General features: G+C 41.3%; 1 protein-coding gene across 2 annotated transcripts in view; it reads right to left on the bottom strand.

Moving 5' to 3' along the window:
- The window catches only part of PRKCA (protein kinase C alpha), a 147,720-nt gene that overhangs the window by 42,128 nt on the left and 80,638 nt on the right, over positions 1–24,954 (bottom strand). For both annotated transcript variants that reach the window (XM_053994658.1, XM_053994657.1), the window contains exons 4-8: positions 11,664–11,775; positions 10,815–10,943; positions 1,257–1,413; positions 1,031–1,165; positions 194–290 (exon numbers count right to left, since the gene is read on the bottom strand). In XM_053994658.1, the coding sequence (XP_053850633.1) occupies positions 194–290; positions 1,031–1,165; positions 1,257–1,413; positions 10,815–10,943; positions 11,664–11,775 (630 nt within the window). The remainder of the gene's footprint in view (positions 1–193; positions 291–1,030; positions 1,166–1,256; positions 1,414–10,814; positions 10,944–11,663; positions 11,776–24,954) is intronic.

The following is a 24,954-nucleotide window of genomic DNA, read 5'->3' on the forward strand; positions in this document are numbered from 1 at the left end:
CTGTCAGGAAAATTATGCCATCTCTGAATTAAACCATTTGGTCCAATCTTCAAGAAAACCACAGACACACAGAGCTGTCACAGGGACAGAAATAGGGGCACTCTAACATATCCATCATTTAACAGATTTTTTTTGTAGTGAAGTGAAAAATAAAGGCAATATTTAGTTGCACACATCTGTGTGTAATCCTCACCTCAAACTTCTGTCGGAGCTCTGCATTTCCATCTTCATCAGCATCTGGAATGGGAACGTTGTAGTATTCACCCTCCTCTTGATTCAGCAGCTTGTACCTGTGGTAGATTTCAGAAAAAAAAATGGTGACTTTATGTTTTTTTCCTGATAGATTCAAAATCTGATTTCGTTGTTTATGTGTGGCTTCTATCAATGTCACAGTTATGCAAAGAACTGATCTCAAAGACCTGAAGCAAACTCAGAAATGGAATATATTCCACCTGAAATCACACCTTTCATTCCAAGCTATCTGTCAAGGCAGTTTAACGGCCAAGGAGATTCTTCCCACTCCTCCTGGGGTTTGATGGGAGACACCAACCCTGAGGAGGAACCTTTGCTTTCCACAGCCCTACACAACTGTCATTGAAGCAATGTCCTTTTTGAGATGGGATGAGTTCTACCCTCTCCTGGCAGGTAATGAGGTGGCATTTTACGAGATCAGTTTCCATGTGCTTTGAATTTGCAGAGCTATATATAACATGATACACTTGGTATTGAACACATCGTATTGGAGATAAAAATAAAATTTGTATCACAAGACTGTGTTCACAGAATTGAGTTTGCAGCAGCTCTTGGCTCCAGCAAAAGTTTCAGGAACACCATAAAAGAAAAGGAATTGTTTTATTATCCCCCTTTGATATATATAGCCTGTGTTTCCTAGGTTTAGTTGCACTTCAGTGAATTTATAGCCTGAAACACAGCGAAAAGCTCAAAAAAAAGGTAGATCACATTGAAAAAAAATGATGGGTTTAAAACTTTCGGTGATATATTCTCTCCTTCTCTTTTCAGAAACTCTTACCATCCACTGGCTGGCATTTTCATAAGCTCTGACACTCCAAAAGAGAGCGACCCCATGAAATCATTCCTGGTGGTTCGATCCCAGTCCCAGACCTCCACGGATAACCGGCGATCTTTGTCTGTGGGTTTTAATTTACTGAACAGGGAGAGAAATGGAGGAGCTGTCAACACCAAAATAAACTGAATGCATCCAAAGACCCCCCAGGAAATCAGGGTGCTGAACTCACAACGTGAATGACTCATTCCAGTCCGGATTCAGGGTAGAACGGATGGTTTTTGTTTTTTGTTTACTTTCATTCTTAGGATCTGGGATGAGCTTCAGTTTGACATAAGGATCTGAAAGTCCATTTGGATCCATGGGAATGAGGTTTTTTGCTTCTCTCACTGTCAATATAAAACACAGGATTACACATCACTGTTAAGAAAGAAATTACATGTCAGACCAGAGCTATTGAAGCAGGCTGACAAATAAATAAGATGTGAAACCCACCTGTCAGACTTGGCATGGGAGAAACTACTTGTTGTAAAGAAAGGTTGTACTGAGTGATATTTATAAGAATAGCAGGGAGCAATGACAGGAGAGAAGAGTGATTCACAAGCAACACACAGCTTCCAGGCAGCTCTCCCTGCAGTGCAATGATTAAATACCCAAATCCATCACTGCAATTTTTCTAAGCAGGTACCAAGTCTTTGTGCTTTTGTTCCCTCATCACTGTTAGGTTACACAACCACAGATTAGGAGGCAAATACTGTAAGAGCCACGGGCAGAACACAGGGGATTGCAGGGGATCAGGTGTTTGACACAAGCCCTCTTTGGAAGGTTTCTACCACCACCCTTCCCACGGATTCACGGCTCATTAGCTGTCAGATGGAATCCTTGGGAGCATTGTCATGACAGCAACCCAAGGAAAAGTGCAGGGAACACAAGTGGAGCTCCAGCTTCACAAAAATCCTAATGCAGCTTTCTACTTTGCCAATGCCAAAGCAAGAAACAAAGGGAGTTAATTTATCTCGAGCTGTTCCTGATCCCCAGGGAGAGAGGGAGCACTCGGGGAGCTGCAGGGGGGAGTGCAGGGTGTCCCAAAGCGTGAGCACAGCCAGCACTGCCCTCCCTCTGGCACACACCTGAGCTACAGGTACACATCCTGGAAGAAGAATGCTGAAGAGTAAAAGGTGAATTTCCCTCATGCTGTGAAACCCACCCAATCCCATGATGGGATCCCAATCCCAGCCTGATGAACTGGATCAAGCTGGGATGGGGAATTTGGAGCTCACAGCTGGGCATCTCAAAACTTGGGGGCAGCGACCCCCTGGGCTTGTCTGGGAGAGAAAACAGCTTCCAGCCAGGAATTCCCTTGTGACAGTCAGAGCTCAAGGTTAGAACTGTCTCTGAAGGAGGACTCCAAGAAGCTTTGGGGTGCCATGCCAAGGGAGGAAAGAACTCCAGCCTTTGGGAGCCACCCAGAGATTACCCAGGGCTGACACTGCCCTCTGCCACTGCCTTCATTCCGGAGGGCTTTCTACAATTTACCTGCCTAACTGAACAAATCTGAAGGGAAATTTAGGAAAGATCAACCGTTAAGCAACTTAGTATTTCTCAATGTAAAGTGTTTCCTACAGGAATTTGGAATTTAGAACCACTTAAAAGTCAGTTAGAGCTAATGAAAAGAAAAAAAAAAGAGAAAAGGTGTCAGGATCTTCAGCAACAAATATTTACTGTTTGCTCAAGACATTGTCCTCCTCTTCCCCCAGATTTAAATGGCATTTTCATACTACGACCCCAAAATTCTAGACCTTCCCAGGATTTCAATCTGTTGTTTCCCAGCATGGAGGTTAAAAGACATCCAAACAACAGATATATATAGAATAAGAGGAGTACAGGAATGTGAGCTACTGCTTTGGAAGACTCTACTTTGTCAAGATAATTCTCATGCAGAACAGATACTCTGATGTAAATTAATTAATGAAATTAGATCATGGCTGGAAATGAATCACATTAACTTGACCCAACAGTTGATACTGATTAAGTTTCTTAAATTTCTGGCTTTAAAAGGAGAGACAGAAAATGCTTATGGGCTAAAATTTTAGAATAAAGTGTAATTCTATTCACTATGTGTATTCCTCAAAGAATTCTATCAGGAAAATAATCACTGTGTGTTAAAAGAACAGAACTGTGCATTTTTCTTGCAGACCATTTCATTTGTACTTTTCTACAATCCATGTGTAAAGCTCACAGGGTTTTGCAGCTGGGGAAACGATTAAACAATTCCTTTCAGGCCAGAGAAATTGTCCCCATTCTCATTTACTCTAAATTTGCCCTCTGGGGGTCTTCACGCCTGTGGTCAGCTGGAAAAACATTTCTTTTCAACCCATGAAAAAAAACAAAACCACACAGTTTTTAAAATTTAGTGCACTGAAAAGAATCTTCACATACTTCGAAGGAATAACATTGAGATTAAATAACTTATTTTAGCTAAGTTTTTACAATCCCAAAGGGACTAAGAACCATGAAGCAAGTGAAGGATGAAGTGACAGCTTTCAGTGCAAGCTGCTTTCTCTCATCCTATATTTGGGTTTATTATTGCTTTTTTGGTGGGCTTTTTTTCAGTCTTCTTCTGCATGGTTTTTGTGACTGCACTGCCAGGTTTGGCACAAGAGATACTACTTCAAAATCCACTTTTTGATTTTTATTTCTATGCTGCACTTTGCCATAAGTGAGGAGCAGAACTCTCCACGTGTTTTACAGCTTCCTAAAAATACACTAGTAACTTTTCTGCTAAAATTCTCAGAACAAAATTGCTTAATTTTACCATCTCCAGGCTGAGCTTTTATGTTTAAATTTTCCCTGCAGAGGCCCAGCGTGAAACAGGCAGAATTTTGAGTGATGGGCTGGGTGGATGTCGAGGCTCTGCCACAGAGAGATCCCTGGACAAAGCCACCCCTGCCCAGCCCTGATAAAAGCTGCAAATCAGCTCTGGCAGCAGGAGGACGTGGCAGCATGTGTAAAATTGCTGCTTTCTCCTGCAGCAAACACAGAAAATAGGAAAAAAACCCAAAAAACTCTAAATGCAAGAAAGAGAAGCTCAAAGATTAATTGGGAAGGAAAAATGTAACATGTACTAAAACCAGGCTGCTAACGAAGTCATTATCTCACTCCCTGTTTTAAGATATCTGGCCCATTTGTACTTTTGTCTGCATAATTAATACCCTCAGACATCTTTTTCCAACTGACTTAGCACTTCTTTTCCTGAGGAAACAGCATGATGATACTTGTGCTAAATAGTGCTTATCAAGAATTAGCATCCAAGTGGTTCATCTCTTCAATGTGCTCTATTTTTAACAGGACAGATCAGGTTTCTCTTGGAGAATTGACATGAAGAAGAGATCCCCCTCCCCACCAAAGGCAACATCTCTTGTGTGTGGTTGAGAAAGGTAAATGAAAAATAACTCCACGAAAATAAATCAATGTACAGCGGCTGAATTCTGCTCTAAGTGTAACCATAGCAAGCAATCTCATCCTGCTTGGTAATTATTGGTTAATTAAACTCAACACTGTGACAGAGATGCTACTCTAAATTAGAGAAGGTTGAAGGGAGGTGAAGTTCAGCCTCAATTTGGGTAGAAACCTGAAATACTGCGTGTCAGTTTTCTGTCATAAGTATTAGGGATGATAACTGAGGAAAGCAGCTGCCACCAGGTAAATTCATTAACATTTTGTCCAGACTGGACTCTTAATGGGGACTGAGAAAGCCCACAGATAAAAAGACAAGAAAGAGAAGCATGGATTGATATCTCCAACAAATCCAGTCTTGCTCAGGTTTTCTTCTAAAACCCAGAAAAAATTATCAACTTCCATTATGGACAAGATGTGCCATTTCTCCTCCTCCTTGCTAATGGAGATCATAAATGTGTATTCAGTGGAAAATTCAGATTATTTGATGACTGTCCTACAGCTCTTCTCTCAAGTACTGATTTTAAACCTGCAGTATGTATCCAGGAGCCATGGCTAAAATTGGGACACCCACTTTTCCAGGAATAGTGTAAGGACATGAGCAAATACAGAGCTGGTTCTTAGGTATTCATCCTTTAAATAAAAACCTAAATAAAACAGAGTGGGCTGACAGAGAACAACCAACATTTCTTGTAAACAGAAGAACTTCAGGCAGGATTTTAAGGAATTCAAAGAGGGGATGACAAAGCTGAAACTTTTTCTATGAGATTGTGCAGGTCAAGAGCTGCAAGCCAAGCTGTGGATTTACAGCTTCTTGAGGTAGCAGCAGATAAATTTAAGTCATGGGAATGACTAAATAAATGTTTCTGACCTAGGACAAAGCTGAATGATTCAAGCAGGAGTCCACTCAGTTCCTTCACAAGTGAGTCACAGCCCCCTTTTTCCTGAATTCCCAAATGTGGATAATAAAACAGTTTACTAATCCCAGCAACCATTTCTTGCCAATCTTTTAGTCCTGCGCAGCTGAGACGAGCAGAAATCTCTCACCCTCGTGCCAAAAGCTGCTTTTAGGAGACACTGCAAGACTCCAGTGGTCTCACCTGGCATGGTACCCAGAGAAAAGAAGGAAAAGTGGGACTGCTCTTAGCTCCAATACATCATAAAGTTCCTCTCTTCTCCCAACAAAGCATTCCTAAATTGTTCCAAAATTCTCACTGCCTCCTCAAGAAGTTTCTGGTGCAGATTTTCTGACTGGCCCAGTTTCCAGATGCCTCAGTGAGTGACAGAGGATCTTGCATTCCCAACCAAGGAACTTTTCTCCCCACTATCCTCCTGCACCCCTCAATCACAGTTTAAAAGATTTACCCATTACTGAAAATACTCTTTCTTCCCATTTTTGGATTTGTACTCATCGCATGCAAAACCCAAAGCTGCCGCCAAAACTCAGCTTTCATGGAAGATTTATTAGGAGATTTTGTTAAAACTCACTGAACTCTTCCTTTCTGGAGCTGCTTGTGACTCACAGGTACAACTGACTGAAACAAATCCTGCTTTCCAGGCAGTTTTCAGTCTCTATGGTTTTCATCACTAAAAGGGCTTTCAGAGATGAGACTTTTCTCTATTCCATAACTACTCCCCTGCCCAGTGAAGATTTCTTTTCATGCCCTTCCCAAGCCTGAGCCCTGAAAAATGGCAGCAGAATGAACACCTGCACTGTACAGGTGATGTACAAGGGACAGCTGAAGAATATCCTTGTTTAGAACAAGAAGAATAATGAACCAATGTTGCATGAGACTTGATTCCTCTCCATTTATTGAGATATTCTCTCCTCCTAACAAAAAATGTGCCATCATCCCTAGTAATTCTTCCTAAGTTCTTCTGTCTGCAATAGGTTCTCCAGCTTCAAGTTCACCTGGAAATCTCTTAGAAACAATTCTATTTTAGTTTTGATGGATATTATCTTTACAAAAAATACCATCTTAAAATATATGCACTACTGGGCAGGACAGCTGCCAAATGAAACAAAAATCTTACCACAAGATGGATCAAATAATCTGGAAAAGGCTTCAGGCTGTTACATTTCTAATTCTTATCTTATATAAATATATAGGATCTAGTTAATATTTTTGGATGCATGCACATGGCCATTACTGAAAAATTAATGGTTTTTTTAAACACCTTGCATTGCCTGTTCCTTCATGGTAAAGTAAATTTAATGAGTGAAGTGGGAAGGAAGCTTTTAGTTGTCACCAGGGCTGGCATTGCTAAAGGCACAGCTTTTCCTGTAATGACTGCAGCAACCCTGCAGATTCTGGGAATGTCAGAAAGAAGATATTAGTGAAGTAAAGCATGAGATTCGTGGTTTTCGAGACGTTAAAAATGTCTCTCACATGGAAACGGTTATTTGGGATCCCTTTATAGGCATCTGGTACTAAAAGCTGGTCAAACAGCCAGAATATTCATTTATGTTCCCTTTTAAAATCAGCTGCAGATACTATGAAATTAATGCTAACAAAGACAGACACTACCACTGACCTAGAAAATCAAAATAAAATTATCAGAGTGTGCACGGTGGGGTCTTTTAAAGAAGCAATTTTGATGAGAATCTTGAAACGTGCCAAAACTCTGCAGTTTGTGTCCCCAGCCTGTCTGGGTGCAGGCTCCTGCCCCAGCTGCATGACAGGACATTAATATACAGTGCCAGGAGATGGCTCAGCATTCCTACACTCATAAAAAATCTGGGAGATGTCCAGTGGGGAGCACGGAGCTCCTGGGGAGGTCGTTGCTGCAGAGCCTCTCTCCCGTGTGCTCCCAGCCTCTGCAGGCATCACTCACAGCCCTCCTTTGCTTTTAAATAACAGAAGCACCACTGGAGAATAAAACCAGATCTTCTGACCCTTGCAGCTTAGGAAAATACAGTTAAAACCCCCTTGAAAATTCTGGGCTGTGCCTATATGTGTTTTAATCACGGAGTCACCACCATCCTGTCTCTAAATGAGTGTCAGCAGGGCAGATCCTCCCTGTCAGCTGCTGTCACATCCAACTTCCAGTGCCTGAGAGGTCACAGTTTAAAGTCCCAATATCGTGACAGCTTTTTATATATCAGTGCACCAGATGGGGTTATTTTTCTCCTAAAGGTTATTGTTCTTTCACTATAAAAATAATTCAAAAAATAAAGTAAAAAAAATCAGAACTGTGATTCAACCACCTACGAGCTCACTCAGAAGAGCCCTAAATTATAAGATGGGTCAAGGAGTAAACTAAGAGTGAAAAAACTTTTAGCACACATCAGGAGGAAGAAAATTCAGTGTAAAAAGCAGAGATTAAGAATAGCAAAAAGCACTTTACTATGCTTAAGAGCAAACCCCCCACGTCAATCCAACCTGTGAAAGGGTCACGAACTCAGAGATTTCAGAAATATGCAAGAGTGTTTCTATAAAAAGAAAACTACCACATTTCTGTACTGCAAGTGCCATAAATTATTAATATTCAACTCAATTCTCAAGCAAGTAACTCAACCATTGAAAACAAACCACTGATGTTTAAGAATTACAGCACAAGTGAGCATTGAATGGGGCAGATTGAGCAGCCCTGGAGAGGATGGTGAGGTTATGGCACAGGGTATCAATCCAAAATTGCACCTCCTCTGTGAAGAAGTGCTGCAGAGTCTCTACAGTTCCCACAGAAAAACCTGGGTGTCCACGCTGATGCACCTGGGCTGAAGATCTGACTTCACTAATTGGAATTAAATGTGTTTATACACAGGAATGAATTATTCCCACCATTAATTGCATTCAGAACCTGCCAAGTTGGAGATTGTGGATAATCTGAGGGAGCCACTGGGCAGCTCCTTCCTAGAATTCACTGGGAATTAAAAACCAGCCCTATTTCCAGCATGTTCTCAGGAAAACACTCAGAGTGTGTGTGTGCACTGTGGGGCTTCTTGGAAACAAAAGGCACCACAAACCCCCCCAGAGAAGCAGGCAGAAAAGAGAAATTGGATGTGCCATATAAACCATAGATCAGTAATAGGTTAGATCAGATCCAACCAGATAAACCATATCCCCCAGAGGACCACACCCTGCAGCTGTGCTCTGCCAGCCGTGCCCTGGCGGGGCTGGCACGCTTGGGGTGCCCAGGGAGCTGCAATTTGCCAACACCAGTGGCAGGTTCCCTTCAGCAGCACAAATGTGTTGCATGCAATCAAGGCTGGCTGGGAAGGAATCAGCAGGAACTAATTAACAACCCAAACAGGATGCAGAGCAGGGATATTGAGGAATTCAGCTGAAGGAGTTCAACACCTACAGAGCAATTCCTTCGCAACAGATTCACACAAAGGCTCAAACCAAACAGTCAATCATTGGTTATTTTTCCTGCTGTTCCTAAACCTCCTGGACATTTAATTCACCTCCTTTCCCAAAGCTAAAGGCAGTGATGTTGTGCCTAAGAGCCCTGAGAACTGCATATTCTAACAAAGGTTTTGTCAATAAGTATTTTAGAAGCAATGGCATTCTAGGAGAATATTTTTGCATTTCGTAATATGTCCATGAACTGGCAATTGCTAATTTCCTTTTCAGTTAAACATACACAAAAGGCACCTGAAATGTCATTTTGGCTCGGTCCATGTGGTATTTTTATGTAAAAAACAAAAAAGCAGCTTACTTTCAGGACAATCCTCATTTTTATTTAAAGCAAGCTTGGCAGTGCTGACAAGCCTCAACCACAACAGCACTGTAATTGTTTTATACATAACAAAGTTATAGTAAACATTGTTCTTGTTGTCCAGAAACCTACTTAATTGGGGGAAGGAAATGTTTTCTTTCTAAATACAATAGAAATGCCATTTGCCAAGTACACTCACACCTAAAAGAGCCTATGGAGAAAACCTGTAAAATATCTGCTACATTTTTTTCCATGCTCACCTCTCAGACAAGACCTTTTCAAATAAAACTCTGAACTAAAAGAATCCTTGTTTGTATAATCACTTTACAATGCCTTGGTTCCACAATGACTTGTGATAAATGCTTTTGTCCCTAAAAGGATTAAAAACCAACTGAATCATCAGGAAATAAGCACATGTTATTTGTCAAATTATGTGTTTTATTGCAGAAAGTTTAAGCCATATTTAAGAGCCTTGCTGCAAAGCGGCCCAGAATAAAGCAAATATTAGATTTTGTCGCTTGGATGATTTTTAAATTAATTCCCTCTCATGGTACAATTACTTTTAGAAGCTGCATCACCATCTCTGAAACGCCTCATTACTAAGTGAAACCACCTTCTGCTAATGACAGTACCTTGGACAAATTTCCCCCTCCCACGTTGACAGGAAGCTCTTTGAGAAGTTAAGCCACAATTAAGCATCGCTTGGGATCTATTCTGATCCTTTCTAACTAAATTTTATCAAACTTCTCCTTTTCAATGCATTTTACAGGCTTTGACAGGAGAATATGGAGGTATTTGGATTTAGAGAGAACAAAGCCACGGAGGAATAATGTCAGCAGGGCAGTTTGCTGGGTCTGGAGGCTGTGAAAATTCAGTGATGGTCTGATTTTCTCTGTGCAAAGGAGATGTTCTAAGAAACCTCCAAATTTCTCCTGCTCTGACTTTGCCCCCGAATTCAATTCCATTTTACAACACCAGACAGGCAGCAATAAAAGCACTGTACCCTGTTCTGGCTTCAAGGAGTGTGTTGTGGAGTTCCAGGCTTGGGGTGGGTCTGTGGGGCTGTGGGTGTGCACCCCTGAGTGTGCACAGCCACAGGTTATCCACAAATCTCAGAGAAATGCTTCCAAGGAAAGCAACTGCCACCCTCTCCTTCCTTCCTTCCTTTCTCTGCCTCCTCCCCATCTTGGTAACCTTCAACTTATAGAATGTGAGAACTATCTCTTTTTATTTAAAACTCACTGGGAGTAGTATTTGGGATTGAATCCCAGTTGCCTTTGTTTATTCAATACTCTCAAATACAGGAAACAACTCCTCAGCTGATGAAGGTTTAGTGTATCTCTCATGCTCTGAAGATGATGGGTAACTTCCTGAGCAGCAATTCATCCTGCTGGGCTGCTTCTGACAAGGGAAACTGACAATACAGTGATTTTCTAACTAATATTTCCAAGTTTTTAAAGCTGTTACTACAGATTTCTTTTCTACTTATTTTTATGAACACAACTTCATAGGGTTTCATGATCCAAAGCCATGCTGTATGAAATTCTCCCCTTTCTGGAAGAAAATTCTCCATCAGCAGCTTTAATGCACAAAGATCTGACCAAGGTACGCAAACTCACAGTGTGTATCACACTTTTATAAAACCTGAAACACTCCAAAATGAGCTGTTTACCTGTCACTTCCAGTTTGTCACCAGTGACTTCAGCTTTCAGATAAATCCTTCCTCTCTTCTCTGTGTGGTCCATGCCACAGAGGCTTGGGACGTTTATCACACATTGCTTGTGGACGTTCATATCACAGGCTGTGGACATAAAAATGGTTCAGACACCCACGAGAAGCTAAAAATTTAGTGAAAATCTAATAAAAGTGAAAATTAAGACTAAATGCTTAATTCTTGGCAAGACTTTCAGATTACAGCTGCCTGGTTTTCAACCAAACGCCACGGCTGCTTTCCATCTTGCAATTCTTTCTGTAGAGAGTTAATACAACAGAAAATAAAATAATCTACTTCAGAAATCTAAACATATCATTAATGAAGAGCAAGGGGGGAAAAAGTGAAAATGGAATAAAGACTTGCTGGGAATATGACTAAGAAAACAGAGCATTCACGTCAGCAATGAAGGAAGGCGGGTTTAATTGATTATTTGGTTTTGATAGTGGGAGTCTTCCAAGACAAATTAAACACAAGGAAAATACCAGACCTTGACTACAAACTGAATTGAAATTCCAGTCTTTGAGAGTGTATTCACCCAGACAGACCAAAGAGAGGCTTTCTCAAAATTGCCATGACAAAGGCTCTTCAGCCACAGCAAACTGAGTACACCATGTTCTCAGCAGAAGAGGTGATTTTAATTACTAAGTTATTATAGTACTGAAATACCCACTTGAAATATACCAAGACTATAAATAGCTGACATTTGAAATTGTATTTTCCAGAGAAACGAAGTAAGAAGCTGTTATCCAGGGCTTCCACTTCCTTTCTAGAACAGCCCTCTGGCAGCAGAAGGAAAACTTCACTCACTGTCACATTTCATCCCCTGGTGCAGGAGCCCGTAGAGCAGAGACCCACAATGGTCACAGAAGGTGGGGCTCCCATAGGTGTGGATCTTGAACTTGTGCTTGCTTCTGGGATCCTGCAGGCAAAACAAACACAGATTCTGAGTCCTGAAAGATAAATTGACACACCTTTAATTTATTACTTCAAATACCAAAAGCTTTCCAGCTTTGCAAATTATGCTGCAGGAAACTACGTTTCGGTGTGCATCTTGTTCACAGCCTTGCAGTGGTACCTGCACTGGCACAGGCACGTTGCCCTCAATTCCTAATTCTCCTTTTTATGGTGCTGTAAGAAAAAATGCATCAGCTCAGGCTTGTTCCCATGTTTTATGGACACTAAAATTCATTTACTGACTGCTCACATACATAAAGTTTAATGGCAGTGTTCAGCCTGTGGCTGAAGACTCATACACTAATTACAGAGTGTTACTGTCACTGTTCTGAAATGTGACACAAAATACAGCAGGAGAACTGAGAAGAAACTGTCCATGGGCTAATCTGGAATACATTCCAACGACTGTAAAATCAGGATTTTACAGATGGGATCATCTTGAAATGCTGCAACTTTATAATCTCTATTGTTGTGAATGAAAGGGAATGAATTCTAACTTGGCATATGGTAAATGTTTTACAGAGATTGCTGTACCCATCTGATTTTTGAGCAGAGAAACTTAAGAGTGAGGACATTTTAAGGCCGCCAACAGCTTGGAAATGTTTCCTCATTTAGGCCCAGTGAAAGGGAATACACCCAAATCACTTAAACACTCCACACATCCAAAGGCATCTGCTGTTTCTGTAGGAGTAAGGGTCCCCTCTGGAAAACCAGGAACATTTATTTCAGAGGAAGAAACCACATCTTCCATATGTTCACCCACGCCAGGCCCATTGCAGAGCTCCAGATGTGCACTGCCAAAACAAACGTGGTGATGGCCCTGTCCTGGGCACACCCTCTTTATCCTCAAATCCTTTATGACCCCTCCCTGCTCCAGCTGCACTTTAGTCAGACCCATCCCCACACAGCCTAGGTCAGAAACTGGGGAGAGCAGTAACTCTTCATTAAAAACCACACTGGGCTTTAAAAGCCATCCTTGCTAACACTCTTTTCAGAAAGACCTCGGAAATCATGAAATGCCAGGTCTAAAACACCCTCAATGAAAACACAGCTGCAAAACGAGACATTAAAATGTTTCCCTTCTGTCTACATTTTCTATGATACCTTTGTATTGGGTGAGAACTGTTGAATTGCCTTATAAATATACTGATTTTTAAAATCTACCTGCCTATCAAAGCTTTCCAAAAAATCAAAAGGGAAGCCCTGCATGTTACTCAAAAGGGAAAACCTGCTGACTCTCTCCTCAAAATGAAAAGGTCTCTCTAGTATAAGTGCTTTCTGAAGAAATTTGGGAGCTTTGATTAATAATTCTCACAAAAATATGTCTATGAGAAGGCAAAACTTTGCCTTCAAATTTTACTATTTTGCCATATTATCCTTTGTGAAGGTTTTTAGTGTTTTGGTAGCATTCTTTATGTGAATTCATTTTGGTATTGATTGTGAGTTCTGCAGTGAATCTATAACCACTACTTTTCACTGTATGGAAAGAAATCATAGAGCACGCAGGATAACAAGTAAAGACTTTACATCACAAATTCCAATCGAAACTATTTCAATAATTCTGCTCGTTGTACAGCCTGAGACACGAAATGCAAACTGCTACCAACTGTATTTATTTTGTAAACACAGTGAACCTCAATGGAGTGACAGCCAGGGCTCCAGAGAACATCTGCTTCATTATTTATTAAAGGCACAGCCACGGGCCTGGTGGCTCAGGGTCATGGGAACGTGGCTGTGCAGAAGGGCTCTCTGGTGGCTCGGTGACTATGTGCCTTCCAAACAATTTAAACCACAGTTGGGAAGTTAATTCTTCCCTAAATTGTTTTGTTTAGATGACAGAAGGGGACTTGTTGCCTTACAAATATCTACACTTAAACATGACTCTGGTAAGACATCTGTGGCTGAGAAGGACAAAAGCCACAGCTCCTAAGAATAAACAGTTTTAAGGTTGTGTTTCACATCTGGCACAAGTGCTATTTATGAGTATAAAGTAATGGTATAGAGGGGGAGGAAATTATTACAGTCAATGTCTACTAAATAAAGTGAACCTGTGTATTAGACTGAAATTATGGAGCACTGCCAAATAATTTCATTCCAAACAATGGAATGTGCTGGAATTAAGTTAAGCAGGGGTGTGTGTGGCCTACAAATGTTGTGACACGTAAGGACAATGTTCTGCACCCACTGAGAACCAACAGAAGTGAGGGCTCATGCCTGACTACGAAGCTCTGTGTGGCTACAAAATCCCAAGAAAAGCATTCTTAGAAAACAACAAAAACCAGCCACATGAATAAATAAATAAATCAAGCTGGATCAAACTTTCAGAGTGTGAGTTGAGTTTTGAGCCCTGTAGGACTCAATGGATATAATCTGAATCAGTGTTTGCTTTCTATATTGAATCTTAGTTTTCTATTCTTGTTTGAAAATTCCAGCTGTGGGGCCTTTCAAATCAACAATTTTGATATGGATTAGATTTTGTAAGGAGAAACAAATATGTTCTGACTTATTAGCTATTATTTTATATGCACACACAAAGTCTTTCATAACAAGAAGAAGACAATGGAAAATAGTACCAAAACTACTCCTGAACTGGAAACTTTGTAGGAAATCTGTCTTTTAAGATCCCTTTAATAGCATGTCCTAAAAAAACATTTAAAGCCTGACACATAAGAGAATACATTCTTCATCAGTATTTTATCCTATTTTCTGCTTCAATCAAATGTTTTTTGGGGTTTTTTTTGGTAACTTGAAGTCCAGAAGGTACTGTTATTTAGGAAGCAAGTCCAAGACCATCTAGAGAAAGCCCAGAGATCACTATCCACCCATCACAGATGACAACATTTTTCAACTTCCCATATTTACAAGGATTTCTCATGCACTTAGAACTACCCTTGAATCTATACCTCACACTTTAATTCTAAGCAATCATATTAATAATAATTACTACATTGCCAGCTGTAATTACTTCTATTAACAGCAGTTATTTTATCAGTTGTTAATACAGGTTCATACTTACCAGTGTTAAATATGCATGAATGAATTTATGTGCATCATAGAGGAAATCATGTTGTCCTTAGCATTTTTTTTTTTTTTTTTTTTGCTAAAGGCAAACTGTGGAGCTAAAGGAAAGCTCCTGTAAATTTTCTTCAAAAATCCCTTTTTCCTCAATGTAAACTTTCAATAATTCCCAAAGCAGAGCTGGCAGCCCCATTTTGTAGTAAACACAGGGAGCCAAGCCAGGATCTGACAGATGAACTGCCAAATAATGGCTGCTATTTGCAAGAGAATTGAACTTTGCATTAAACTTGGCATAGATTAATTGTGAAACTCTAAAGGGAAAACCTGCTTCTGTTTCCAAAATCCATCAAAGTTCTGAGCAGGGAAAGTGGCATTGGGAAAGCAATGGGGAAGTACTTGTTCAGCAGTGATGGATGATGTGCTCTATTAAAATTCGTGCTATTTTCCTGCTAAAAAGTGAATTCTCCAGTCCTCCATTTTTGCAAGTACAACTTAATGCAATACAGTGTAATTAAATGGGATAAAAACTTCCGGGCAATTGACATCACAGACATTTTGTTATTTTTCTTTGAAAAATCTTTGAATTGACAAAAGTTTAGCTCTGCATTTATATGCTTTCTAATAGACTAGAGTTTCAGAGCCTGCAATGACACACAGGGGTGTAGCACCCCTATAAAGATGAACCAGGAATCTACACCCCACACAGCTCTGCAAAAATCAGAATATTATCCACCAGTCTCAAAGCTGAGATGTGATTACAGAGAGGAGCAGCCACAGAGGGAGGGATCCACCAGGAGAGGGTTGTACACACTGGCACCAGGTGGAACAACTGAAAAAAACCCCGAAGTGGAGCAGAAACAAAATAAATAATGAGTTTGCAGAAATGACTTGCCCAGGCAGCTCAGAGGGGCTCAGCCAGGAATCCTGCCACGCTCCAGCAGAGGGAAGCAGAAGAACACAGAGGCATCTCCCCAAACCCCACACATTTTTCCATCTATCTGCTGCCTCTGAGATACATCCTGCCCCCCTGCCACCATCCCTGCCTTCTTCCTTTGTTTAGCACAAATGAGCCCATTTCCTTTATTGAGCAGCAATGGAAAGCACCCCCCTGTGAGGAATCATTCCATCATTTCTGTGGCTCTGAGGCGGGGGTGTGCAATAATTGAAAGTGCATGGTTAACCAGCAGCACATGTCACACTGTGCCTTAACACAGCACAAAACAGCTCAGGAGCATTACAGCTCAGAATTCTTCCTAAAAGCTCCCTTTTGATCAGAATTTTGTTCCCCCTGATAGCAATACTGAACCTGCTATAATTCTGCAGGCATTAAATCACCACACTGCCTTTCATTTTAAAACACACAAACCCCACTTTGCATGATGGTGCATCAGTGCAGGTTTCACATCGGATTATTCATTACTTGGGAGCTCTTTTCATGGGATGCAGCTTGACTGTGCCAACAACTGCATCAGCAGGGCCAGGATCCACCCTGCCCTGGGCTCTGATCCCCAGCATGGGCAGCAGGGCAGGGGGTTCTGCCCTCTGCCCCTCAGCTGAGACCCCACCTGCAGAGCTGCCCCAGCCCTGGCCCGGCACAGGAAGGAGCTGGAGCTGCTGGAGAGAGCCCAGAGGAGGCTCCAGGATCATCCCGGGGCTGGAGTCCCTCTGGAGCCAGGCTGGCAGAGCTGGGGGTGCTCACCTGGAGAGGAGAAGGCTCCAGGGAAACCTCAGAGCCTCTTCCAGGGGCTAAAGGGGCTCCAGGAGAGCTGGAGAGGGACTGGGGACAGGGGCTTGGAGGGACAGGACACAGGGAATGGCTTCCCACTGCCAGCAGGCAGGGATGGATGGGATATTGGGAAGGAATTCCTGGCTGGGAGGGTGGCAGGCCCTGGCACAGGTGCCCAGAGCAGCTGTGGCTGCCCCTGGATCCCTGGCAGTGCCCAGGGCCAGGCTGGACGGGGCTTGGAGCAGCCTGGGACAGTGGAAGTGTCCCTGGCATGGCAGGGGGTGGAATGGGATGGGCTTTAAGGTCTCTTCCAGCCCAAACCTTTCAGTGACTCTGTGACCTGTCAGTGCCAGAGCCTGGGCTGGTGATTAAGGTGTAAGGAAAAAGGACCCTTTTCAGTCACAATGCCAACACATGAATGTTAACAAGGTGTTAGGCAGGAGATAAGATTAACGTATTAAAAATTGCCTATGGTTGGTGAAAGGTTTTTTTTGCCTTACCTGAACAGCTATTTCTGTGATCATGAAGAAGCAGAAAATGCAAAAATGCATGTGTAAAAGCATTTTTGGAGCAACTGAGAATTATATTATTCATTACAAAAAAACCCTAAAGGAGTTCTGCAGATGAGTTGTGAGGTCCTCAAGTTGTATCAGGGCCTACTACAACAAAGAACAATTTTGTGCAAAGAAATGCAAATGTACCCAATTTTCCATATTGTATTTCCATAACAGAACCACAAGATTATTCTTCATCCCCAGTCAAACTTCCATGTATATATGTAGTTACTAATTTAAAAGGTGTACAGGGAAAAAAAGCTTAACATTTTCCAACTACTTCACTTAGACAAAAGAAAAAAGTAATTCCTGAATGTCAGTAGCACAAATTTTGGCATGTTTGTGTGTTTCTACTGAAAACAGGGGTGGCAAAACCACCAAAAAATATATGCAAAACTACTTACAAATGGTTACAAGAGATAGGAGGTCACTGTTCCTCTTCACCAAGGGAAAAGCCCAGAAGGACTGGCAGGTGTTTTCCCCACTTTAAAACACAGCCTTTAACCATTCCCTGCTGTGACAGCACCACTGAATCTTTCTTTGTCCCCCCTCCAAATAGCTTCAGAAGCATGGACCTGCTGCAGCAGACCGAGGAAACCACTGCAATTTGTACTGCACATATTTCCCTTAAAAGAGCTTCAGCTTCCCCCAGCGAATACCAAGTTAATAAAACATACTTGAGAATATATTTGAGTGTGGTTTGCTCTGTACAGAGCCAAATCCTACATTCAGCCCACGCTGTCCTCAGGCAAATTTCCCTCTCAGTTCTGAAGGTCTCCAGCTTTTCTCAACACCTTCCAAGCAGTGACTGCAATATCCAGGATCCTGCTCAGATACCACACCTGTCTGAGACACTCTCCTCTGTTTGGTATTTATTTTTGCACTGAGAAAACAAAAATATTGAGTGGTGATTTGCTCTGCATCCTAATTTAAGAAAACAGCTTCAGCTTTGAAGCTGCAAGAGCCAAGGAGCCAGATGTGTCTACTGGAAAGAACTTCCAGGGCTTAAAATATGGTTTCTGTCATCAGAGCTCAGGAGCAAAGAAGAGGAAAAAGTCCTTGTTTAACTGGTCAGCAGCTTAGTTCTTCCCTGGCTGAGTGAGACTGGGAGCAAAGAGAATCTGAGACTCTTGGGAAGGATTAAGATCATACACATTTTTAATATAAAATATAGAAATGCTTAAATCTTGTTCGTTATTTTCCCTCTCAGAGCTGCAGGGCAGAAAAGCTTTATTGCTTTCAGAAAAGTGAAATAAAAGATCAGACTTCATAATCAGGCTTCTACCACCTCAAAATCAAAAAAATATCCCAAAAGGGCTGAGGCTGGCTGGGATCTCTGAGACTCCTGAGCCCAAACTGGGCTCAAAGTGGGGCAAATCAGCAGGGTTTGGTTGATGGGGTTATTCCTCCCCAGCTGCAAGACACCTGAGAGCTCCAAATCCACCTGCAAGCACCCAAATAAATCTTCCCCAGGCTGACACACCAGGAGCTCCTTCCTGCAGTGGAGGAGGACAGGAATGGCATGAGTGTGCTTTCCTACTCAGTGAGGAATTACACCCAGGCTCTTTCCAGGAATCTACCTCCAGGCACAATGTGAAGTTTGGAGTGACTCAAAGGAATAACTTGGAGAAAGAATTCATTCATTCAATCCACTGACACCTGCAGGATGGGAAACCTGAACATACTGGGAGGTGTTCAGAGCATAAATAGAGTTGTAGTCAACTCTACAGTAACAGTGTAACGTGCTGGAGGGGTAGGGAAATAAAGACTAAGCAAAAATAGCAAAAATACAGGTGATTTAGCCATTGCAAACCCTGCTGTGCCTCTGCCAGACCTGCACCAGCACCTGAAAGCAGCTGCAGCACAGCAAGTTCAAAATCCAGCCATTCCTCCCTGGCCTCGAGGGCTGGGATGACATTCAGAAATGAAGAATGATTCTCAAGTGCTGCAGAAGAAAAGTCTTTCATGATTATGAATGACACCCCAGCCAAAAACTACAATAAAAATATCTTTTCCCACTGTGTTAATAAGACCACTTTTATTCTTTACTACTCTAAAGAGAATTAAGAAAGTACACAAACAGAAAAAAAAAACTGTCTTTAAAGAAAATTGAATTTTTTCAATCAACTGTCTCTTCTCTGTAATTGTACAGAAGAGCACAATGTGAACACAGTTCAAAATGATTCAAAGGCAGATTTTTCAGTCCCCTCCTGGAATTCACAGTAAATTATTATTTTTAATTAAAAGAAACAGGTGGTCATTGAATCAACTGATTTTGATTGCTGCCTTTTGTTCATGTTCTTCCTGTACAGAATAGAACTGATTGGGCTGGCAAAGGGAGAAAGAAGATCTGCATGACTCTACTCCCAGGGATTTGTAATTTCCTAATTACTAGAAAGACACATAACTCCGGAAGGGACTCGGTGTTTACTGGCTATTTTTTCTTTATTCTTTTTTAATGAAAAAACTGCAGTATAATTACAGAAAGTGCACAAACAAAAGATCCTGTTAGAAAATGATTCGCGACTTGGAGAAAGGGAGAGAGAGCTTGTTTCAGACACAACTCACCATCGTGTTACTGTGTAGAAATCATTTCAATAAAGATGAAATCCAGGGATCTGGATTCAAAAGGAGTACTAGAAAGCCAGAGACAGTCTGTCTATGTCTTGCTTAAACCCCCTCATTTACTGGCTTTATAATTTTGTAATATGTTAATTAATTTGTCAAACAGGTACACTTTTCAACACAGAGCACGCTTTACACCTTGAATACATATTACAAAATACAGGTTAAACTGATCAGAAGCAAGAAGTAATTTTAAGAAATTCCTGCTGTGTAGAAGAGTATTGCTATTTCTCCATAGGTACAATATGGTCAATTGTCCAATATTCCAAATTACAGTGGAGTTTCTGTGCTTTCTAATGGATCTGCAGTGGGGTTGGGTGCAGTGATAAAGGACTTAATTGTGTGACAGTAAGTTGCATGAGAATTATTCTACATTAACATTTCTGTACAATAATTTCTCATCACTTCTTAAATATTTCAGTATGTTTGAGTACAAGACCTTCCCATCATTTCTTAAATATTTCATTACTGGCCAACTTGCTCCTGACAGAGATGATACAACTTTGTTTTTCCTCATTATCCTCAGCTGGAGCTCGTATCATCCATCTCTCATTCTCCTAAACAGAGAATGAAAGGAGGTAAAGGCTGAAAACCAAAATCACCTGGAATGCCCCATTTCCCTGCCAAAGTGGTGACCCTGAGGGCAGAGGCATCAGGTCAAACAACTCAACGTGCGCTGGAGCTGGAACGCTGTTCCTGCAGGGAATTGTATGGACATTGATCCAAGAATTCAGAGGCAAATGAAACTGGCTCCAGCCACTCTTTAGGAAGCAATCCCAGCTCTAAATGAAGTTCACTGCTGGCAAATGAAAGCTTCAGAAAGAATCTTGGTGACCCCAAACTTCCTGACTGCAGCCAACGGCAACACCGAAAGAAACTCCAGCTTTTATTTGTAAAGCCAAACCAGCCTTCAGCTACTCCTCTCTAAGGTGGTTTGAATGAAGGTTTTTACAACTATTAAGTGACAGATTTGAGCCCAGAATCCTGAAATGATTTGCCAAAAAACCCCCAGAGCACAGCGGGAGCGGTGCTGTGAGCGCAGATAGGGAACGCAGCTCGCTGAGCTGCTGCCTCTGCCTCTGAGCTGATTCAATATGCAAGGCCCTGAATAATAACTGGTTCACATTTCCCACTCCTCCTCTGTTTTCCCCTCTAAAATGCTGAAGAACCCACCAATTTGTAAAGGCACACCTTACTTGTTCTCACTAAACCCTTACCCACCTATTTACATCGCTCCTTCTCTTCTTCCCACCTCCCACAGCAGCAGCTGCACACTCCAGCAGGATCTCCAAGGGAAAACATTTTTATGTCTGGATGCATTGCTACCAAACAGGAACGTACAGCATCCATACATGCACCAACATGAGCTCCAAAAGCTGAAGCTAACCCCACTAACTGCTGTACAGATTTGTTTTGAGGGAACTGAGTGCTGCAGGAGGGTGTTCCCTGTGCAGTGAGAAGGAAATCCAAGGAGAAGTTGGTCTGTCCCAGGGAATTACACAGAATCAGGGAACATCCTGTGAGACACTCCCCAGAGCCCTGCATCTCTCCTTTCCCTCTATTTCAAGTTAAGAACTGGCACATGCGTCGTTATTTTTCTCCTCTGGAATCCTGCGTTGATGTTTCAGCAGGTATCACATCCCTGTCAGTCACACACAAGCTAATAAATACATTTTATAATTTTCCTGCCTTTTACAAAATGACCCATCTGTTTATTCTGGTACAATGGCAAAACAGCGCTGAACTGAGCAAAAAAAAAAAAAACAAAACCAAACCAGAAAGAGTGATTTTTGAAAAGCCTGAGAAATTTTTGGTTCAGAATCAGTCAGAATTTCACAACTCAACAGCTCCCTCACACAAGAACCTGTGGGGTGGCCTGCTGCTTTCCATTTGACAAACTTTATTAGACAGACATGAATCTGAAACACCCGAGCAAATTGCCTTCAAAGTTACTCACTGAATAATTCATTTTCTTGCCTGATATTTTATACATTGGTTAAGCACCAAAATAAAGGCAGGAGGGAGGGTAAAATATGCATAATTTAAACCCCCATGTCTCTCTTCTGTTCTGCATCTCAGCTCTGTGTTTTCAGGGATATGAATGTTACCAGCTATAAACCAGGCAGACATTTCACCACACAGGCAGAATTTTGTCCTCCAGAGACAAAAATTCCATGAGAGATCTCTACCTACAAATCCCATCAATGATTGAAGGATTTGATTCAAATATGTTTATCTCCAAATGTACAGCTCAGTGTGAAAAACACTGCTCTCAATAAATCATAGCCATGATCACACCATGGGAGATGCTCAGGCACAGAGTCCTTGGATGGTCTTTTACATTGTATAACCACTCAAACACTATTTATTTCTGCATGGAACAGATGTTTTTCCATATGTCTAAATAACCCTTCTTCAGAAAAGTAATTCAAGCATATTAAATTTTGCAGACCAAGGAATATAGACATCAGATTTGTTAGTATTTATAGAACATTTGGGATCTTTTCTATAGGGAAGTCAGTATTTCTCTTTGTAAAAAGTCACTAATCCTACTCCTCTGTATAAAACATAAATAGGCAGCTAAGAGTGAATGTGCAAGATGCTCTGACATGCTTTAGCACTCAGATCCTGACCTTACAATGGCAGAGATCCCAGCCAAGCTGTCTGGCCCATAACATTTTCCCATGCCAATGTAGCAGTTGCTATTTATTAGCTAATTAAAAATTCAGAAAACAATATTGAAACTGGAAAAAAGAGTTAACGGTGCACAGTAAAACCCCTGAAGGAAGGACAGGCTTTTAGCACAGGCTCCTGATCCACCAACATTTGGCAGCTGTGTTTGTGCTTTAAACCCAAAATTTGATGCCACTCTCAGGGAGAGAAGTGTTTCACTGAGACCACAGTTGAGGGCACACTCAGATTAAAAATAAGAATTGACACAAATCTGTCCCTTGAGTCAAATTTGACCCTTTTGAGGTTTTCTAATCAAAAATCTGAACACAATAAGGACTCTTTAATCACATCAGAGGAGTGCTGGGAGCCCTGGAAGAAGGATTTCCTCAGGGCTGCCATCGCCGTGTTGCTCCCAAGGCTGGATGAGCCTGAACTGCTTCACAGCACCAGGAAAAGTACTCCCAGCATTTAGCAATGAATTATAATGAAATCTATAAATATTTAATGTCTGGCAATTAACTCTGCCCTCTTCAAAGGGGAAAAAAAAAGGAAATCTAGAAAGCCTTCACCAAACCAATTAGTAACATGGCAAGTTCCTCCCCCAGCTATTTCGAGTGTGCCCATCCCAAACCAATCCATGGACACAAATTTCAGTAATAAGCATTTTTCCTTCTTTTTTAATGAGAGTGTTTTTCTCAAGGCTGTTGATGGTAAAGGAGTTTCCCAGATTACACTGAAGGCTCTGGGTTTGGAAGAGAGCCTGCACAGAAATGTTTTGCTGGCACAGTGCTCCCAACAAAGGGAAGGCGAGTTTGGATTCCTACTTTTTATTTCTCAGAAATCACTTTGTGGATAAGAACATCCCTCAGAGGAGTCTCTGATGATGAAAATATCACTGCAGAAAACACTGCAGTGTTCACCTACACTAGGGCAACATGAATCTTTATAAATATTTCATTTTCCTTGTTATTTGGAACATAAACTAAAAAAGCACAGCCAAACTCTCCAGGAATCCTCTTCTGTGACACTGACTGTAACAGTTCTTGATTTTACAGGTCAAGTAAGACTCTTCAGCAGACATTCCTCTTTCCTCCTCCTCCTCCTTGGCCTGAGAGCTCCCAGTCAGTGTAAATTTATGGTGTCCTCAATGCTGCTGTGCCTGTCATCCATCATTGCTAAAGTTCGTCCTCTTGAGTGCTACCAGGTCTGTTTTCTACAGAAAACATATATGCATGAGCAACAGACCAAAAAAAACCAAAAAAAGAGTGAAAAATACATAAAAAGCTTTAATTTAATAAATAAATAGCTTTGTTTTGTTCTCTTTAAAAAGGGGAAAAGTTGTGTCCTTTTGGCTCCATCCTCATTTCACAAAATTCAGTCACCAAACACGGACTGGGAGTCCCTGCAATGCCAACTGTAATCACAACTGTAATTAATTTGCCAGCACGAGGCTGGACACTTGTCTGCTGGTTGCATCATTTATCACTTAGATTCAGCCTTTAGCTGGGAGCTCTGATATTGCCGTGGAGGAAATAAAAAATTGGAAAGATCTTATGTTCTATTCCTAAAAGGTATTCCAGAGCAATGTTTATCAGGATTACAGCAGGCATCCAGGAAAATTGCTTGCACGGATGGCAGCAGAGTGAGGGCATTATTCCTCATCTGCAAGTAACGTAATTTTTTAAAAGAAGAAGAAAAGAAACTGCTCTTCCTCTGTAATACCAATCTACAGATTAACAGAGGCTTTTTCTAGCACTGCCAGCTAAGCCTTTGTAAGGCTGCATCAAAAACAATTATTAAAATTAATCCCAGGTACAAATGCAATTGCATAATATTAATCCTGCTGAAGGGAAAAGCTGCTGTGATAAACCTGTAGAAAACTGACATGAGGAGCAAAGAAAACACCTTTGAAACCCAGTTTTGCTAACACTGCTCAGGTGCTGGGCCTGTAGGAGCACAGGAACATCCTGGTGGCAGTCAGGTGTCCGTCCTTCCTTCTGAGGTGGCCACTTTGGCAACCATCTGGACTTCCACAGCCAATCAAGAAGCAGCTGGAGGTGGTTTTTTTAGCTGGAGATTAAACTAAATTTAAAACCATGGGAGAAAAATGCTTCCATGACTAACAGCACTATGTGTACAAGATAGAAAAGCTTAAATGCAAAGCAAATATTAATGAATTAGCAGCCAGAAATTACAATTTCAGGGGTCGTTAAGAAAATTCACTTCATCCCAGAAAATGTGTCCTCGCCATTACATGAGGCAAACCCAATGTGTGCCCTCCAGATGAACTTTCACATTTCAGAGACAACAAATGGTTTCAGATAATACTTTTACAATGTGCATAATCTAAATTATTAGATGGCAACATAATGCAATTAGCATGACAAAGCTTAATACTAATATAAATCCTTCTGTTACAGCTTATATTGAGAATTTAATACTCAGGAAAAATTCTGTTCATTGCTCCTCACTGGGCCTTTGTTTTTTATAAAAATAAATTAATTGATGGGTTTTAAGTTTGCACAAAAAGCTTCATCTGTTGCAATAA

The sequence above is a fragment of the Vidua macroura genome, chromosome 19 (genome assembly GCF_024509145.1).
Source record: "Vidua macroura isolate BioBank_ID:100142 chromosome 19, ASM2450914v1, whole genome shotgun sequence".
NCBI classification, from domain to species: Eukaryota; Metazoa; Chordata; class Aves; order Passeriformes; family Viduidae; genus Vidua; species Vidua macroura.